Source organism: Melanostigma gelatinosum, assembly GCF_949748355.1.
Source record: "Melanostigma gelatinosum genome assembly, chromosome: 24".
In the NCBI taxonomy this organism is placed as follows: Eukaryota; Metazoa; Chordata; class Actinopteri; order Perciformes; family Zoarcidae; genus Melanostigma; species Melanostigma gelatinosum.
In genome coordinates this window covers 2,911,232-2,929,525 of record NC_136657.1, presented here as the reverse complement: position 1 = coordinate 2,929,525, position 18,294 = coordinate 2,911,232, and the positions used below count along the sequence as shown (strand labels likewise).

Here is an 18,294-nt window from a genome sequence, read left to right as displayed (position 1 = left end):
GGAACTGAATGAAGAACATATTTCAAACAGTCATTTAATTCTTTATTTTTTTACAAAATCAGACAACGGCATACATTTGGTAAATTTGTATAAAAGTACTGTGGTGCAGAAGGTTTCTATGTACAACCTAATACAACAGGCCTACTGTAAGAAATCTTCATGTCCAAGTACAGTAGTACAAGTACACTTTCATATTACGTCTATGTTGTTCATTAAGTCAAATAACAACCTCTTTAAAACTTTAATCAACGAAACAAAAAACAATTACAAAACAAATCACATTTTTCATGTCTGTGTTACAAGTAAAAATGTAACTTAAAATTTACAAAGAAGCTTTTTTTCTGACTTCTCAGACACAGAACTATATTATATTATACTATATTTGTACTTTTCTGGTGTTTGGAGCACTAATTATTCACATGAGGCAATGTAAAGAGATCCAGTGGACCTCATGCAAAGCACCTCTGTAGGAAGTGACTCATGTGTGTGTAGACGTGTTGGTAGGCCGAGCCGCCGAGCCCATGATCCTTGTCCGTGTACCACTAAAAGACACAAAAAAAGAAAAGTATTACTTTATGACACTAAGCCACACTCTTCCAGTCATTGGATTTTCCACATTACTCACCATCGCCTCAAAGTCCACCTGCTCGTCCACCAGAGCTTCAGAGATCTCGGCTGACTGCTGGAAATGAACATTGTCTAGAAAAACAACAACGCGAAATGATTAACAAGGCTCTCAACGCATAGGGCCTATTTTGGTCTGGTAAAGGTCAGGGGGTCACTGGGAACATGACCGCGGACTTGACGTCATGGTCCGAAGTTTTAGTCATGGAGGGAGTTTGATCTACCGGTGGCGCAAAGCATGTGCCTTTTATACAATACAATACAAAAAATAAAATAGTTTTGTTTCTTCTTGAAGCCTTTGTGAGTTTGAACTGGAGGATTTTACATAATTAGGATACAAAAAAGATAACTTTAATCGTTACGCCATACACAACAGCTTCGGTCTCATTTTAATCGATTGAGATGTCTGTGACCAAGACTGGAAACGTTTATTTAACAAGCAAATGCCTGGTTGGCATCACTGGATAACATATAACTTAAATCGTTAATAGATGAATAGTAGCGCTGCATAACTCACCGTCAGCTGTTCCATGAACCAGAAGATACTGCACTGAATGGAAATTCTTGGCCCTGGCAGTTACTGTGGAATTCTGCACACAATCAGATTTATGGTTATTGGTGACCACAGGCAACAGCTTGACGAATAACGACCGTCAGATACGAGAGGCGATCGTGATATCGCTGAGTGGGAAACTCACAGTGTAGGCCAGAGAATTCTCTGAGGGCTGCATCATGTAGCGCTCCGTGTAGATGGAATCTGGAATAAACAGACGGATTATTGCCGATATTGTGTGTCGGATAGCGAGTGTGTTCGGTCTGAGGCGGTTGTAAGCATGAAGGGCTTACCATAATATTCCCATTTGGACACTGGCGCGACCGCCATTCCACATTTGAAAACTCCACTTCCAGATCCCAAGGCCATTGACGTCACGTATCCACCGTAAGACTGTGACAGAAAGACTGCTCATAACTGTAGCTCGTCCTAACCCTTTAGTAAAGTCGGAGCACACTGACGGCAGGGTGCAGCATTAACTCATTGTTCAGGGCCCTTTATTGCCATCTGAACTATTAAATTAAAACACTGCATATTTCTTCAAGCTACAGCCGGTAACTGGATACCGATCAACTGCTGTTACTGCATAAATAATAAATAAATAAGTATTTAAAAACAAAAAAAACATTATCAGCAGGTATAAATGAACAGCAGGGACGAATGTAATACATCATTTTTGATCACTTTTGTGTTTTAGGAGAAGTGTTTCTATACAAAGTCTTGACAACTTACCCAGCCCCAAATAGCAATTCTGTCTTTGTCAATGTAGCCCATTTTGATGAATTCCCTAAAATACAAAAAAAAAAGACTATTATCTCAACATGGCAGTAATTTAAAAGGATGTCGACTGGCCTTCTGATCATCACCGTCACTCTGTGATGCTCATGATAACTACGGTGTGTATATCTGTGTACACCTGACAGCAATTCAACCACAGAAACACGTCAAATCTAGTTTGATCAAGCTTTCCTGGGGAACGGAGGGTGAAGCTGTTTGTTCGAGTGGGGGGACGCATTGACTTGTTTAAACCGGTCCTCGCTTTCCTTACCTGGCTGCTGTTATCTGATCTTCCACCTCATAGGTTCCCAGACCTTTGTAGATTGCGTGCATTAACTTGTCGCCTTGGTACCCGCTTCCTCTTCCGTCAAAGCTGGCGACGATGACTTTCTCAGTGCTGGCCAGGTAGGTGGACCAGCTCACCCTGTAGACGTAGTCTGCTTTCTGACTGCAGGGACCGGCATACCTGGACGGTTGGGCAACATTTAGTATCAGCTTATGAACTGTCCATTGAAAAGCATTTGGCATTAAATGTTAGTTCTTTATTTTTGATAAATTCTTACACATCTATTAGTAAAGGGTACTTCTTGGATTCATCAAAACCTGGAGGCAAAAACATCTGGTACCAGAGATCTATCAAACAGATTAGAAAGATGTGAATAATCAATAATGGTGAGTTGACAACAGTGGTGGAAGACATACTCTCTTTTCACTTTCAAGTCGCTCCCAATCTATATAATAGTTTACTTCAACATTTTGGGAATAACGCATATTTGCGTCCTTTCTGTGGGTTGGATGGGAAGTTTGACACCACTCTCATGAAGCTACCGCAAGTAGCCGGTTAGCTTAGCTTAGCACAAAGAGTGGGAACAGGGGGAAAACAGCTGGCCTGGCTCGGTCTAACAGTAACAAAGTCTACCCATCTGCAAGTCTTTGTTTAATTCGTGGCTGTTGAATTCACTTACTGTATCCTTGGAGTGTGATGGAGCGGCGACGCATAGTAGGCATTTGGATGTCAGCTATCAGGCTGCTAAACGCTTGATTGTCCTCCAAAACATTGAGCTCTACAAATTAAAAAATATATAGATGGCTCATTAGAATAACATCTTCTGCTTCTTTGATATTATTTCAGATTTCTGGATCACCTTCATCATTCCTGTTATCCATGAGAGAATGGTAAGGAATGCCAGGACCTGTGCGTAAAAATGACAACAGGAGTATCAGCTATTATTGTCTATCATATATTCTGTATCCATAATAATCTCTCTCTGGTTTTTTCAATATACCACTGTATGTATTACACAAAAGTATAACTGACCACTGCAGCGCATATGGTAGAAGGAGGCATTGTGGCTGAAGTAGGCAGAGTTATACTGACAGTGTTCTCTGCGGAACCCACAAGTCAGACACTTGGGCCCTTGTTTGGTCCACCTGACACACACACACACACACACACTTTAAGTTTGAAGAAATGCTTTGTATCAAAAATGATGAAACAAACAAAAATATTTAAATTGTCAAATAAAGACCCTTACTTGTAAACATTCCTTCCACCTGGCTTGTTGCCCTCTTCATTACTTGAATAATATCTGAGGAATGAATGTTATGAATGAGTGAGAAGGAAGTTTCAGATGACAATTTTCTCTTAAACTCCAAATATAGCATATGAATATTATGCATTAGAGACACCTACAATATTTCCGATCATTCACAGAATACAAGAAGCTGTACAGTCATGCAGTGTGGAAATATCCATTCTTTTTTCTTTTGCGTGCTCGTCAGGTCTTATGCACGTGTATGCAGCTGTATGCAGATGACACAGCAACTTACACACTGTCTGCAGTTACTTTCAGAATGTCGATGACTTCCCATGCTCCAAAGGTGATTGCTGTAGCTGTGCCCTGCATGATGAGTCAGAGCAGAATGTGTGTGGGTGGTAACATGCTACAGAAAAACAATGGATACTGCCCAATATGGGTGATATTGTGCAATTCTCAAAAAAGAGCAATTTTCCGTCGTTATACCGGATTACTGACTAAAATAAATCATTCAACCTACCCCAACCACGTGATGGATGTGCTTGTACCCTTCGGTGTTGCTCATCAACAGGTAATAGCTGTTCTTGTCTTCATCAAAAACTGGTTCCGGTGGAGAGAACTAAAAAGAACAGATGTGTAAATCTTAGAAAACTAAATATAGTTGTATTTAAAAGGAAAGGTTTGGTAATATGTGAAAGTAGCTGGGCACTGTAGATGTTATCGTCACATTACTCAAACAGGAGGAAGTGGTGCAGTTGTTAGGGACTATTTTCAGCGGCAGAATGATCCACATTTCGTGCTTTCGTGAGTATTTTGGTAAGCAGGGGGGTGATTGTGGGATTGAGTCAAAAATAAACAACAGTGTGTGTATTCATGGTAGGTTTTAGGACAACTATGGAGCTCTAAGACACAGGGGAAGAAGAAATATCAGGCTTTAACACACAAAATATAAAGAATATCCTTTAACTGTACACTGGACATACCCTTCCAATCCAACCATTGAGACTCTTCACCTCCAGGCGCTGTAAAAAGAGATACTCAGTTTTTACAGCTGCACTAAGCTAGATTTTATTACAACTTACAAGCCTTATCAGTCTTCGCTAAAAGAGATGTTGCAACACAGAACACAATTTGATAAACCCTTCAGCTAACATGGGAGTGGCACGGCTTAGCAAGCAAAAGCAAAAATGTCTTCATGTTTTTGCAACCAGGTTAAATCAACTGTCACTCTCAGTGGGTTAGCACTATGATCGGTAATAAAAGGAACAATGTGAACAGCAAGAGTTTGTGATATGGAGCGTAGAAAATAAATGCTCATGATTCAGTATTGCTAAGTACATAAGTAGGTCTATATTCCAGGTAGTTACAAGGATAACTTGTTTAAGTCTGTCGTAAAACAATACGCTGTGTTTTATTGGTTTCTGCAAGTGTCCCTCCTGTCCATACATTGGAATGCATTTTTAGTCATGCTAGCAGGGCGGCTCTATAGATAGCAATGTCAGTTGGTCCACCACTTTGGTCCAGACCAAAATATCTCAAGAACTGCTGATGGATTCTCGTAGAAGTTTGTACAAACATCTGTGGTCCCCAGAGGACGAGTGAGATAAACATTCCACCCACTAAACATCAGCATTGTCATCACAAGCATGTTAGCATGCTGATATTAGCATTTCATTCAAAACACCACTGTGTCCAAGTACAGCCTCACAGAGCCGAGGGCCAGTATGAATCTGAGAAAAATTCACATCTGCCAATTACTCTATGTACATATGAAAAACTGAATATTGTTGAAAGACAGACTTAAAAAATGTTGATGTATCCTTAAATGATTTAAAGAAATATGTGTGGCATTTAACTTAGCAATGCTTGGCGGCTGGTTAGCAGTTGACATGAAGGCAATTAAGACATAAACAAAGTACAGGTATTTAAAACCTTTAGCTTATCCTCCCTTTCAGTAAAACATGTTGCTCTGTGTAGGTTTAACTTCTATTGAAATGTTTACATGGTTTGGGCTTGCATAGTATCTCTGTGTAACACCAGTGTCCAATTGCATGCTATATAATGTAGAAAAACCACAATACTTCTTCCTCATCAGGAACCCAGCTGACTCCACTAAAATTGTAGATCTGAAGGATGAGGTGGTTTTGTACTCTCTTCAACCATTGGACAGCAAGACGTTCATCTGTTGCCCAAGTAACAGTTGCCAAGTAGTGGTCACTATGGGGCAACAAACAAATATTTCAGCTTTTTTGTTTGTTTCTGATTTACTTCCCTATAATAATAATAATAATAATAATAATGTAGAGGCTGATTCATTACCTCGAGCTGAAGGAGGCTGGAACAATAACCTCAGAGATTCTTGTTGTGTTGTCAGTGTCCACAACAAACAGTCTCACAGTAGGGTTGGGAGTACCGGGCTGCACAACAAAAGGATGTAAGACACACGTTGATTGAATACATTGATCCCAGTACAAGCTCGTTAGAGTCAGACAAGCCCCGGATGGACGTCCCACCTTTGGATATGGAATGGAAACAGTGCTGGGGTACTGGTTCTCGCCATACCAGGAGTACTCTATGGTGTGGACGTCTGTGTCGTTGGTCTCAACGTAAGCCACATACTTTCCTCCAGGGGACCACCAGAGGCCCTGATTGGATGAGAACATCTCCTCTGTAAGGGGGAAAGTGTGAAGCTGCGTTAGTGTTCAGGACTACCATGGGGGACTTCCAAGTGACTACGGAAGTGACATTACTTAAGTGGAAGTTGTGTGACATATAAGTCAATGTTGACTTCTGGTTTCACACAGGACATGAACAGAGGTCGCCTGGGTGAAAGTCCAGTGTTTTTAAACCCCATCCACCCCGCCCTCTTCTGTCCTGGCTCAGAATTTCGTGGTTTGCATACGAATCGATTAAATACGAATTTTAGTGCATTGCTTTTCGTAGTTTTAGGACAGCGATGAACAGTATCAGAACAACTGGAAAGGAGTAAATCATTCTCATCTGAGAGTCAAAGGTGAAAATCTCTTACTTTGGTGGAACAATTAATAGATGTCTAAAACATGTGACAAGGATCCCAAACAGACAGGGTTCACAAGTAGAAAAGGTTAGAAACCATCCTTCCACTCCTGATGTTTTGTGTGTTTGTATCCTACCAGTATTATTTTTGATAGTTGTACTTAGTTCGTTGATTTAGACCCTGTTTACACCTGATATTAAAATGCAGTCTGTATGAGGCAAAACCTGTGGATCAGATGTCATTATAAAGTATCTAAATACAGATCACATGTTAAGACCAGGTGGGTATTGGGTGTTGTAGTGTTGACATGAATTCTCTGTGTGACGTCATGTGCCACTTACCTTCATACACCCAGTCCGGGATCCCATTCAAAATCAGATTGTCCTTGCCATTGTCAGTGACTTGCTTCGGGGGCGACCCAGAGCTGGTCTTTATATACACATTATTTTTCCAAACATAGGCCTGAAAATTAAAAAAACAAATACGCGGCTTTAAAAAAAAAGGCCAGCCTGGTTTCTTCACAACAAACCTAGTTTGAACCTTTTTTGCTCTGCTCAAGTGTTTGGGAAAGGTCGATCACCTCATCCATCACCAACCATCGCTCAAAGTTATGCACATAACGGCAATCATTTACGTGTGCCAAGCGTACCAATTTGTTCCCCTCAGGAGCCCAGGCAAAGTACTGGATCTCTCCAGGAATGTCAGAGGCCGGGAGAAATGTGCTAAGATGAAGCGAAACAAACAAACAGAAACTGTGATGAGCCGTACCATTTTTTTCATTTCAGAAGAAATATTCTAAAATAATCTACTTTGCATGTTAAATAAACATGGACCATTTGGTGGATGCTTTTAACTGACGTGCATTGCATTATTATAAGTGCATGAATGTAACACGCCACATACTTTCAGGATTAGGGTACTTACTTTAATTCCCGGTCATAGAGTGAATATGTAGCAGTAAAAGAATGCCGCCACAGCTAATGGGACAAAAAAAAACAACAACACTGTAGTGTGAACAGTTTAAATATGCGTCCGATTTATGTGAAGAAAAGCTGATTGTACCTTGGAACGTTCGCTCATGAATGCAACATATTTGCGGTCAGCGGACAGCTGGTAATCATCAGCGTCCTTTTCGTTCTGTATCGGGAAAAAGAAAACTTTTGTGAGAGTTTCACCAGTGGTGGTCCGTCAGGGCCAGCTAAGCCTTCTCTGCTGGCCTAAACAGAATCACAAAGTTGTAGCTGTTTTCGGAACGTTCGGAACCCGAACAACAACAAAAAACAGCTGGGGCCGAACGTTCGGAACACCGGGAACGTTTTGAACCCGAACAAGAACAAAAAACAGCTGGGGCCGAACGTTCGGCGATCCGGGAACGTTCGGAACGGCGGGAACGTTTGGAACACCGGGGATGCCGGGAATGTTCGGAACGCCGGGAACGTTCGGAATGCCGGGAACGTTCGGAACGCCGGGAACGTTCGGACATGGAATATGTCTCCGGTTTCCACTCCGCTCTCAATGGACATACAATACACTATTTTACAATAAACAAGGAAAAATATATAAGAATAAAAAGGGCAGCAAAAAAGTAGAACAGATGTAGTATAAATAAGTATAAATATATCCCAAAAAAAGTGTATATGTATATAATACAGCAGTGCAAACAGAGGTAGTAGTGCAATATTATTTATTGTTCATGAGTGACGGACAGTGGAAAGAAGCTGTTCCTGTGTCTCGTGGTTTTGGCGTACAGAGCTCTGTAGCGCCTACCAGAGGGGAGGAGTTGGAACAGCTTGTGTCCAGGGTGTGAGGGGTCTCTATTATAAATTTTTTTTATAATAATCATAAATTATACAAATTGTCAATATTTGTGTTTATGAACTATGGAATGTACCCAGTAATGTGTGTAAAATGTGATATCTGCGCAAAATATATGCTTTTCCTGCTCGTCCTCTCCGCCTGTGTGCTCTCTGCTCGTGCTCTCTGTCTGTGTGCACGACACTCTGAGAACGCGCAGCTTGGGGGGTCTAATCGTTTTGGCCCCAAAGAGACGGGTCTATGAAGCAGTTTAGCCAATTGCTGATTCAAGATATAAATGAGTGACATACAATTTAGCCAATCAGCGCCCTCAAATAGATTCAGCTTGGGGCCAGAACGAGCAGGCCCCCCTCGCTGCGCGTTCTCGTCAGGAGAAGTCTCTACAGGCGAGCGCCAGCGCGAGCACTCCTCCTCCAAGACCCGTTTGAGAGGAGAACTTTGGCGGAGATTCTGCAGCCAAAGAGCTGATATCAGATCAGCCTGACCTCACAATCAGACAGCAGACTCGCGGGAAAGGGAAGCAGTACATGCGGAGCTTCTGTACTAGCTGTACACCAGACAGGTTTGGCTAGCTGGATGATGTGGACGGGGGATCCAGCACGGGAGTGAGGGATGAGGAGGTAAGGAAACATGAGAACACCAGGGTAGGGAGTGAGGGATGAGGAGGTAAGGAAACATGCGAACACCAGGACACACATGGAGAACTCTGTCAAGCTACATATTAGACAAAGTGAACATCTTTTCTTCTACATAGTTGTCCTCAGTCTCATCTGCTTAACTTGGTCATGGAGGCATCAACATGTAATAGAGATGTTAAATTAACAGTGAAAACTCGTCATAGCTTAATTTAACATCAGTATTCATAATTACACTTCATGTTTACTTCTCCTGATCTTCACCTCCTATAACAAGGTCCATAGGGGCATCTCAATAAATGAACATGTTATATTATATAAGTGTTATTTGCTGATAGTTTTCGTATTGGAATACATGTTAAATATTTAACTGCCAAGTAATAATGCGTGTTTGATACTTCATTTTTTTTGCATTAAATCATACTGGGATGTTTGCTGAAATTGATAGGATGGCCCTACCTAGAACATGTTCCACCAGCCGCCACTGCGTGTATTATTACACCAATATAAACAAATAACCGTAGCTTACAGCACAGAAGGCCCAGGTATAAAATGCACAGCCCGCCACTGAGTTTCACAGACCCATGCTCATGACCTCACAGACCAGACTGTGACTGTTTCGGACGGGTATGTAGTTTCATGCCAATTTCATGTGGTTACACAAATGAAGCGCACAGATGCACTCGGGGAGGACGACTTACGAACTTGTCTCTGGCCAAGAACTCCTCTGACACTCCTGTGACCACGTTCTGGAGGAAGACTGCGCCCTGGGACTTACTCAGATACTCGTGGTCTGTGAAAGATGAGGGGAGAAAAGAAGTAAAATAGAATTGAATATTTGATTTAAAATGGAGGCAAGCATGCAAATCCCAAAATACATCAGCTAAACAGTTACACTTTATCATATTGGTTTGAAACACATGCTCAAAAGTGCAATATACCGTATGCAAAGTATAGCAGCATACGTTGCTATGCAACGATTAAGTGGAATAATGTCTACCTGAGCAGAGAATAAAGTCACTCTCCCTTGCATATCGATGAACAGTCATTAATTGACGATCCATTAAAGGTGCTAAATTAAACATTCTGAGCATATCCAGTGCCTCCACACGGCTCTCATGAGGCTAGAAGCCAACGGTGCTAACCGTGATGAGTGCTAACAGAGCTGGGAGAGGGTGGAGGCATTACCATAAAGTCGTGGAGCAATAACTCACACACACACATGCATGAGGGGATCAATCTAAGTGAATTAGTAACTAGAATGAAGGAGGATCTTGTAGCTGACTGATCACAAAGCATCCTTTAGGACACATTTATAGCCGTGTGGCTGTAATCAGTGTCATGTTCCACCTCCACTTTATCACTCCTTTCCACGGGTGTAATCCTCCCACCTGAGATCCACCTCATGCTGAAGGACTTTGGTTTCAGTGAACTGTTGAAGACATCCTCCAGTGTGAAAGATCTCGTGTTCTTGTTCCCCTCCTGCTCCTCTGAAAAAACAACAACACATTGGCAGGGACTTGAAGGTCGCATGTTACAGATATGATATTATACACACACATATCCGGTCATCATTATAAAGGAAGGCAAGTGCCGTAAAGGCTGTGACTGATAATGACAGGAGAAATATTGCTTACGTCAGTGCGTATTTGGGGCTATTTATGGGAACTGTCATGTGTGCTGAGTGAGAATGAAACTATTTAAAAAGGCACGCACGTGTTGTATCAGAGAAACACCCTGAATTTGTGTTTTATTTTGAAATGGAAGCATAAATTGCTTTACATGTACTCATAGGCTTATTTAGAAGCGGTGCCATTTCAAACAGATCATGCGTAATTGCGCACGCGTAATGCGACTAAACGGCGCGCCGCACCACAACAAAAAACAACAACAGCGCGCTGATGATGTGAATCATTTAAATAGCAGAAAGACTCACTCACCTTTCAAGAATATAGCCGTGGGTACCGCTATCAGAATGACGACCACCGCCACCCCGAACACTCCGAGGATCACCTTGCCGATGGAAACCTGCGCAGAGGTGAGTGGACCAAAAAGTCAGAAATGCTCCCCCGGACATTAACACCTGATATGTGAGTATTAACAAAACCACCAACCATCGTTTCTGCGCTGAGGTGAAAGTGTGAGACCGATATAACCGTCCGAATCACAAGCCCATCAGTGCACGCGCGAAGCAGCCTGCACTTTTGAGTTATGGGACACGCGGGCTTTTGCTCGGTAAATATTATCTCAACTGAAGTTTCAAAGGTGGGGACAATAAATGCGCAGCGGAGCGAAGTTCGCCAGAAGTTAGCGGCTACTTTTAAGGCCGTTCCCCCAAACTGTCCACTATTCCCTTCATGTATCCTAAGCATTCATATACGGCCATCTATTTGAGAATGTGGCCAAAATACAGACTATTCTACTCGTAAACTGCAGTGCAAATAAATAGCATTGTTGTTCAAAGCTGCAACATTCATACGTTTTTAATTAACAAATGCATTATTCTTGTCTAACAGGGACTTTTTGAATTATGTTTACTGAGTAAAGAGCTTGGATTGGTTGCACAGTTAGCAGATCCTGGTACAGTACAGTGACTCATGATAATCCAGCTGGTCGGAGAGGCAAACACATTCCTCCTTAAGAAATGCAGACCAAAGGAAAACAAAACTTCTATGTGGGTACAGAAAATACATATTTGGAAATCAATGAATATGCAGAATATAAGGGATGCCTTTGGTCCAGTTCAGGGTTAAACAGATTCACATGAAGTAATATAATACTATACGATAATGGCAGTGTCAGCTAATTTAAAGTTAGACATTTTTTAAAGGTGGATATGAATATTTTTAAACTCAAAACTTGAATGTTTTATATTATTTTAGGCAGCAAAAAATCGATAAAATACACCTTTGAATTTGAATTATTGCAAACATTTAAACAAAACAAAAAATGTATGAATTGAAACATGGACAAATATCCAAATTAATATAAAACATCACAGCATTCATATAGATGTCAACCATAATTGTTGCTCATCTGTCTCAGTTTAATGCCAATTTCTCTTTTATGAGTACCGCATTTGACGATGAATTCCCCACTTCAGTGCACTTCATGAGAAGATTATGAGTACCATTATTCAGTATTGCCATCTTCATGACTGCTTTTAGCCATGCTAGTGCTCTATGGGTGGCAATGTTGGGTGGAAATACTGACTGGAATATCTCCACTATTAAATGGATTGCCAAGAAATTGGGTACATGCGTTCACGGTCCCCAGAGGACGAATCATCCCACTGACTTTTCATGATATTTACATTTATTAATTTGAGTTAAGTGTCAATTAACAATTAATAAATGCCAAGAAGTTAGGTCCAGACATTTATTCATGTCCCCCACTAAATGAATTGTATTTTGTGATCAAAAGCCCAAACTTCCAATGTGTCCAATACTTTGGTTTTTGATAAACTACCTGCAAAAGTTCCAGACCTGGGCATTGTGTGGCCCGCGGGCCACATGTGGCACTTTGGTTGATTCTGACTGGCCCGTGTGAGGTTGATTGGAAATTACAAAATAAACATATTTTCTAATTTGACCTCTTGCATGGACTAACGCTGCAGTGCTTTTATTTTGAAGTGTTTTATTCACGTAATGACGCAAAACGTAAATCAAATACGTGCGCATGATTGAATCAAGTGTACGAGCAGTCACAACACACGAGACGACTTTAGCCCTCACAAATGTCCACTCATGCTAAAAAAAGAAAGGTAGACGCCTGCAGAGTTTAACAAAAAATGGACTGCTAATTATTTATTCACCGAAGTTGCAGGTAAAGCCGTGTGTTTAGTTTGTGGAGAGCAGATCACCGTGTTTAAGGATTACAATTTGAGTCGGCATTACGAGACGAAGCACGCGGAGAAATACAAAAACTTGACTGACGCTGAAAAGATGGCGGCATCGGAAGCTTTGCTAGCTAAGCTACAAAAGCAGCAAGGCTTTTTTACCAAGCTTCACACAGCCAGGGATGCGGCAAACAAGACCAGCTTTGTGATATCCCACAAAATCGCTAAAAACAGTAAGCCATTCTCGGAGGGGGAGTTTGTCAAAGAGTGCTTGGTGGACTCTGCAGCACTAATATGCCCTGAAAAAAAAAAAGCATTTGAGCAAGTCCCGCTATCCAGGCGAACCGTGACAAGAAGGATCGAGGACATTGCGGCGAATCTGGAGCTTCAGCTGCAACGTGAAGTGGTACGTTTTGACCCAGATCAGAAATTGGTATTTTTGCATCAGCATGTGTTGTGCAAGTCAGTGCTAAAAATGAACCATGTTATTGATGTTGTAACTAAAATAGTTAACTTCATCAGGGCACGAGCATTGAATCACAGACAGTTTGTTTCAGTTTTGGAGGAGACTGAACAGTGACAGTGGCTACCACACAGCTGTCAGATGGCTCAGCCTGGGCAAAATGCTAAAAAGATTATGGGAGCTGAAAGCAGAGATTCGAGAGTTCTGCAAGAAGAAAGGCAAGGACATCCCAGAGCTCTCAGATGAGGACTGGATGGCCGATTTTGCGTTTGCTGTTGATGTGACTGCACTGATGAACGAACTGAACACCAAACTGCAAGGCAAGGGCCTTTTTGTTCATGAAATGCACAGCCTGGTGAAGGCTTTCATGAGAAAGTTGCAGTTTCTTTCAAGCCAACTGGACAGCAACAATCTCACTCACATGCAAACCCTGAAAGAAGTCACACCATCAGCTGATCACCTCCGCAGGTACTCATCCAAGCTAGGAGCACTGCATGGTGAGTTTTCAAGGCGATTTGAAGATCTCAGAATGATCGAGGATGAAATGCACATGATTTCCTCTCCCTTTACCTGCAGTGTGGGTAATGCACCCAGTGATGTTCAGCTGGAACTCATTGACCTGCAGTCTGATGCGGTACTGGCAGAGCACTTTAAGTCAGGATCACTGCTGGATTTTTACTCTTCTCTCAAGGAGGAGAACTTTCCAAACATAAGGAGACATGCTCAGAAGATGTTGGTTCTCTTTGGCTCTACCTACATATGTGAACAAACATTCTCAGTGATGAAGTTTACAAAATCCAGGTATAGATCCTCTCTCACTGATGATCATCTGGCACACAAAATGTGTTTTGGGGTGAATGTGTCTGAAAATGATCACTAATATGAGTCACAAATGGTAAAAACGTTCACATTTTGTTTGTTTTGGTGTTTTATTGAATAAATTACATTTTTTGTAAGGCAACCTCATTTTTTCATTGCTTAATCATAACATGCAGTACTCATACCAGTCTTACCAGCTTGTCAAAACAATGCTATATACTGCTTTTATAAAGAAATATAATTAATATTATGCAGAATTGAGTTCAGCCTTTTGGCCTGGCCCTCCATAATATTTTCTGTTTCTCATGTGGCCCCATGGAAAAGATAATTGCCCACCCCTGTGCAAAACTATGACACTGCCATCAGCCTCGGCTGTTCTTTGTGCTTCGTGCTAATTTGGCAATGTTAGCATGCTAAACTGATATGGTGGACATGGTAAACAGTAAGGCGTGACCCGCCCTACTCGGCCTCTGATTGGCTTACCCAGATAGTCTTACCCTTAAGCTAACCAATTTCACTGCTCATGCCTAAACCTAACTAACCCAACCAATGAAGCCAATGAGTATCAGCCAATCAGAGGCGGTTGAAGGCGGGTCATGCCTTTGCCCCAATATAGTCCTGACCCTATGTATCAGTTGACTTTACATGACTGTTTGATGACTGATAACAGCTGTACAGATGAGACAAAGGCTGTTAAACTGTTAACTGTCATAAACGCTGTATTGACCTAATCATTAATACCCTTCCTGTTTCGGTCGAGTTCCCGAGGGCAGCGTGAGAACTATGTCACCGACCACGGGACACAAGAGTGCAAACTCAAACAACCATATTTCATCAGAATAATATGACATTTTAACAAGACAGCGTCAAGCACACTTTGGTTCGGCAGGGGGACTAAAAATAAAGTCAGTGGAAGTTTCCCACTTTGCATCTACTGCATACGTGTTGACCAGTCACAGTCAATGCTAAAAGCCTGTTAAAAGCTTAACAAATATAAAGCTGAGCCTTTATGGGGAATAGACATCAGACCCCCCACTCCGGACATCCTCAGCAAACAAATAGACAGTGGATGTCTTCCCTAATGCAGCACGGCTTGTTTGAAGAGCGTTACCTCAGATGCCTTCCATTTACCCGACACTAAGCCCAACTAAAACCGTTTATAGGTGTCACTTTGACCACTTGTTGGACAGATATAGTGTTGGTGTGTGTGTGTGGTGTGAGAGAGAGAGAGAGAGAGAGAGAGAAAAAAACACAAGACACATTTATGAGAGTTGTGATTTAAATGTCTCTACAGTTGTTTCCACAAACAATAAAAAAAAAATAGGAAACATGTCAAAAGTGTATAAGGTTTAGACAGAAATAAATCAACAAACCAAAAGTATTTGATTTTAAAACAAGGCCTCAAACTATCAATTATTATTGATTAACCTGCTGATTATATTTTGAATTAATGAAAAAAAAGCCCGTCAAGTTCTGAAAGTGACTTCAAATGTCTTTTTTGTCTCAAATACATATACATACACACATATACATACACACATATATACATATACATATACATACACACATATACTGGGTATTTGCACTTGAACGTCTGAACCACTTCCTCTGGGGAAAATGTCCAGTGTTTATTCACGGGGATAAACACAGATGCTGGGTTGGGATTTCAACAGATGTGCCTGGTGAAAGTGTCAGTACTGTAATTGCGTTCTTGGCTCGAGGTTGAATCGCGTTGGAGTTTGGAAGTTATTGTCTGGCAGAACTGTGAGGGAAATTGCTGCGGTCAGAAATGAGTCAGTGAATATCCTCTATTAACATCTGTCTGTGTGTATCTGCTGAATGTACTGCAGCAGCAGCAGCTTCAACGGCTTTTACATTATGTAGTGTTTGTACACTGTGGTATTATTACTTAAACAATGTGGTGGAAGAAGTACTCAGATCTTTTACTTCAGTCAAAGTTTAAATCCAACAATGTAAAAGTACTCCATTTCATTAAAAGTCCTGCAGTCAACAGCCTCCTTAAAGGGACAGTGTGTGGGATTTGGGGACATCCAGTGGTGTGGTTGCTGATTGCAACCAGCTGAATACCACTTCACTCAAATCACATTAAGTGTATTAACAGCACAATATACCTACATGTCTGCTTCTCGCATACTCATTTTTTTACTTTAAATTTTTTTTTATTAAAAGTACCTCAGAGCCTCCACCAATTATTTTCCAGGCAATGAAACTCAACACCGCTTTTTTGTTAACTAGTCACCAGACGAAAATGTTGGAAACCACTGATTTAATCTTAAACAATGTGTATGTATTTAAGCAAAGTACAAGTAACTCAACATTGTATTTCAGCAAATGTACTTACTTACTTTCTACTCGTGCTTTCACTTACGTAATGGAGGAGAATAATTCTCCCACCAATACTATACAGTCACTTTCTTCTTGTTTGAAGTTCATCATGTGACTTCAAATTCTAATAAAACTATGCAGGTATTTCACATTATTCAGCTCAAACATCAACACGATATCAGAGGCATTGCAACATATTTACCTTCATAGCTGCCGGTGTATGCCCTCATGAGCCCGCGGCACGATCAGGCCCTCAGCACCGTCCACACTTGCACTAATCTGACTGTTACAGCAGTGTGTGTTAGTGTCACCTCCCACCGCAGATGTGTGAGAGACACCAGCGCTCAGCAGGGAGTGTTACGCATGGTTCTATGTCCTGCTGTGAATGTTTGTGCTTGGGTGTGTGTATTCTGTGTCTTTTGACTTCTAGGTGCAGCTCCCTAACGAGTGATTGAAGGCATCTGGATGAGGATGTGGTTTACCGATATAAGCGCCTCCTTGCTTAGTGAGTAAAGAGTGACTGAAGTGGAAGAGGCTGCTGTGCTTGTGCTTCTTGTTCCTCTTGTGTTATATGTGTAAGGAACTTCGATGCCTGAAGTAAAGCACTTTAAGCTGTCTGCTTCTGTTTTTTTTTTTTAACGCAAACTGTACAATCTCCCTGCGTTACTTGACGTTAGAGAAATAAGATACACTTTGGTTTTTGTTTAGATAAGGTCCCAAAAGCACCATCTAGTGGTGACAGGAAGCCACGCATCACACGTATTTATTCCTAAAATGTAAAAGCTTGAACGTGTCGACTAGATCTCCGAACAATATTAAGTTATAAGCCTTTGGCTATTGATACAATTTAAATGTCATAAAACCAATTTCAATGCCGACGACATCGAAATGAAGAACACTGGAATGAGAAGATGAAAAGTACTGGGAAAGTGGACACTTTTTTAATTATTATGGCAATTAGGAATGTTATAACGTTACCAAAATATACCATTTACCACAGTTACATTTTAATAACATTTATGATACATTTATAATTTTATATACGAGTTCTAACTTTTAAATCTTTTAGTTCTCGCCCATATCTGCACCATCAGTCAACGCACTTCCGGCAGCTTTCGGCGCTCCCGGATATGACGTAGAAACTTTTTCGGGCGTTTTGGAAGTTACAACCGTGTAGCAGAGAACGCGGTGTACAGCGTCAATCACCCTGTAGAGATTTTAAACTTAGTGACAGTTTAACCAATTCCACTAAATGGCTTATCCGGGATACGGCGGGGTGAGTTGTTGAGTTATAAGTAACTGTGATTTTAACGGGATAAACGAGCTACGTTGGTTAGCAAAAATGCTAGACCGCGGCTCTTGTTTCGGTGTATTTCCGATAATTAGGCACAAGCTGGTCCAGGTTTCCCTGGCTCCCCTTAGCACGGTAGATACCCGCATATCATTTAAACACAATACAGCAGATTTTTCGATTTAATTTGGGACTAAAGACCAAAGAGAGAAATTGACTTCCGGGGTGGAAATTCCTCAACATTCGAGTGGACTAAGCAGAAGCAGCAACTACCTTTAGCCCACTACTAACGTTACTACAACAACAACGCTACGTGTGAGCAAGGACACTTACAGTGTGGTATCAAACCCTCTTTAAAAGCCTGGACACTGTGTTTGTAATATAATTAGTTTAATGTAATGGTTACACAAGTCTTCCCTTGTATAGTGACACGTTTTGGGTGACCCATGACATCCTTAATTGATTACAGGAACTATAGACGCACCCTATCCTATTTTTATCCTATTGTGTGGCTAAATTCCTATGAATGTAGTCAATGTTCTGGCACTGTATGCCGTATGAGTTCAATTAGGACATGCA

At 41.3% G+C, this 18,294-nt stretch overlaps 2 protein-coding genes across 2 annotated transcripts in view; one reads left to right on the top strand and one right to left on the bottom strand.

Annotated features, from left to right (window-relative positions):
* Positions 1-20: 20 nt before the first annotated feature.
* LOC306797416 (dipeptidyl peptidase 4-like) lies at positions 21-16,698 on the bottom strand. The gene is made up of 26 exons (XM_079296772.1): positions 16,627-16,698; positions 10,899-10,986; positions 10,350-10,448; positions 9,660-9,751; positions 7,571-7,645; positions 7,433-7,485; positions 7,158-7,230; positions 6,850-6,970; positions 6,006-6,160; positions 5,812-5,909; positions 5,574-5,709; positions 4,476-4,514; positions 4,013-4,111; positions 3,785-3,855; positions 3,490-3,543; positions 3,273-3,385; positions 3,100-3,147; positions 2,920-3,018; positions 2,518-2,587; positions 2,226-2,420; positions 1,910-1,964; positions 1,471-1,570; positions 1,323-1,381; positions 1,142-1,214; positions 626-699; positions 21-542 (listed from the first exon to the last, which is right to left on the bottom strand). The coding sequence occupies exons 1-26, from the start codon at positions 16,630-16,632 to the stop codon at positions 450-452; spliced, it is 2,238 nt and encodes a 745-aa protein (XP_079152898.1). The 5' UTR covers positions 16,633-16,698; the 3' UTR covers positions 21-449.
* Positions 16,699-17,554: 856 nt separating this feature from the next.
* LOC306797266 (sorcin-like) overlaps positions 17,555-18,294 on the top strand; it is an 18,818-nt gene continuing 18,078 nt past the window's right edge. The window contains exon 1 of the mRNA XM_079296537.1: positions 17,555-17,700. Within this exon, the coding sequence (XP_079152663.1) occupies positions 17,677-17,700 (24 nt within the window). The 5' untranslated portion in view covers positions 17,555-17,676. The remainder of the gene's footprint in view (positions 17,701-18,294) is intronic.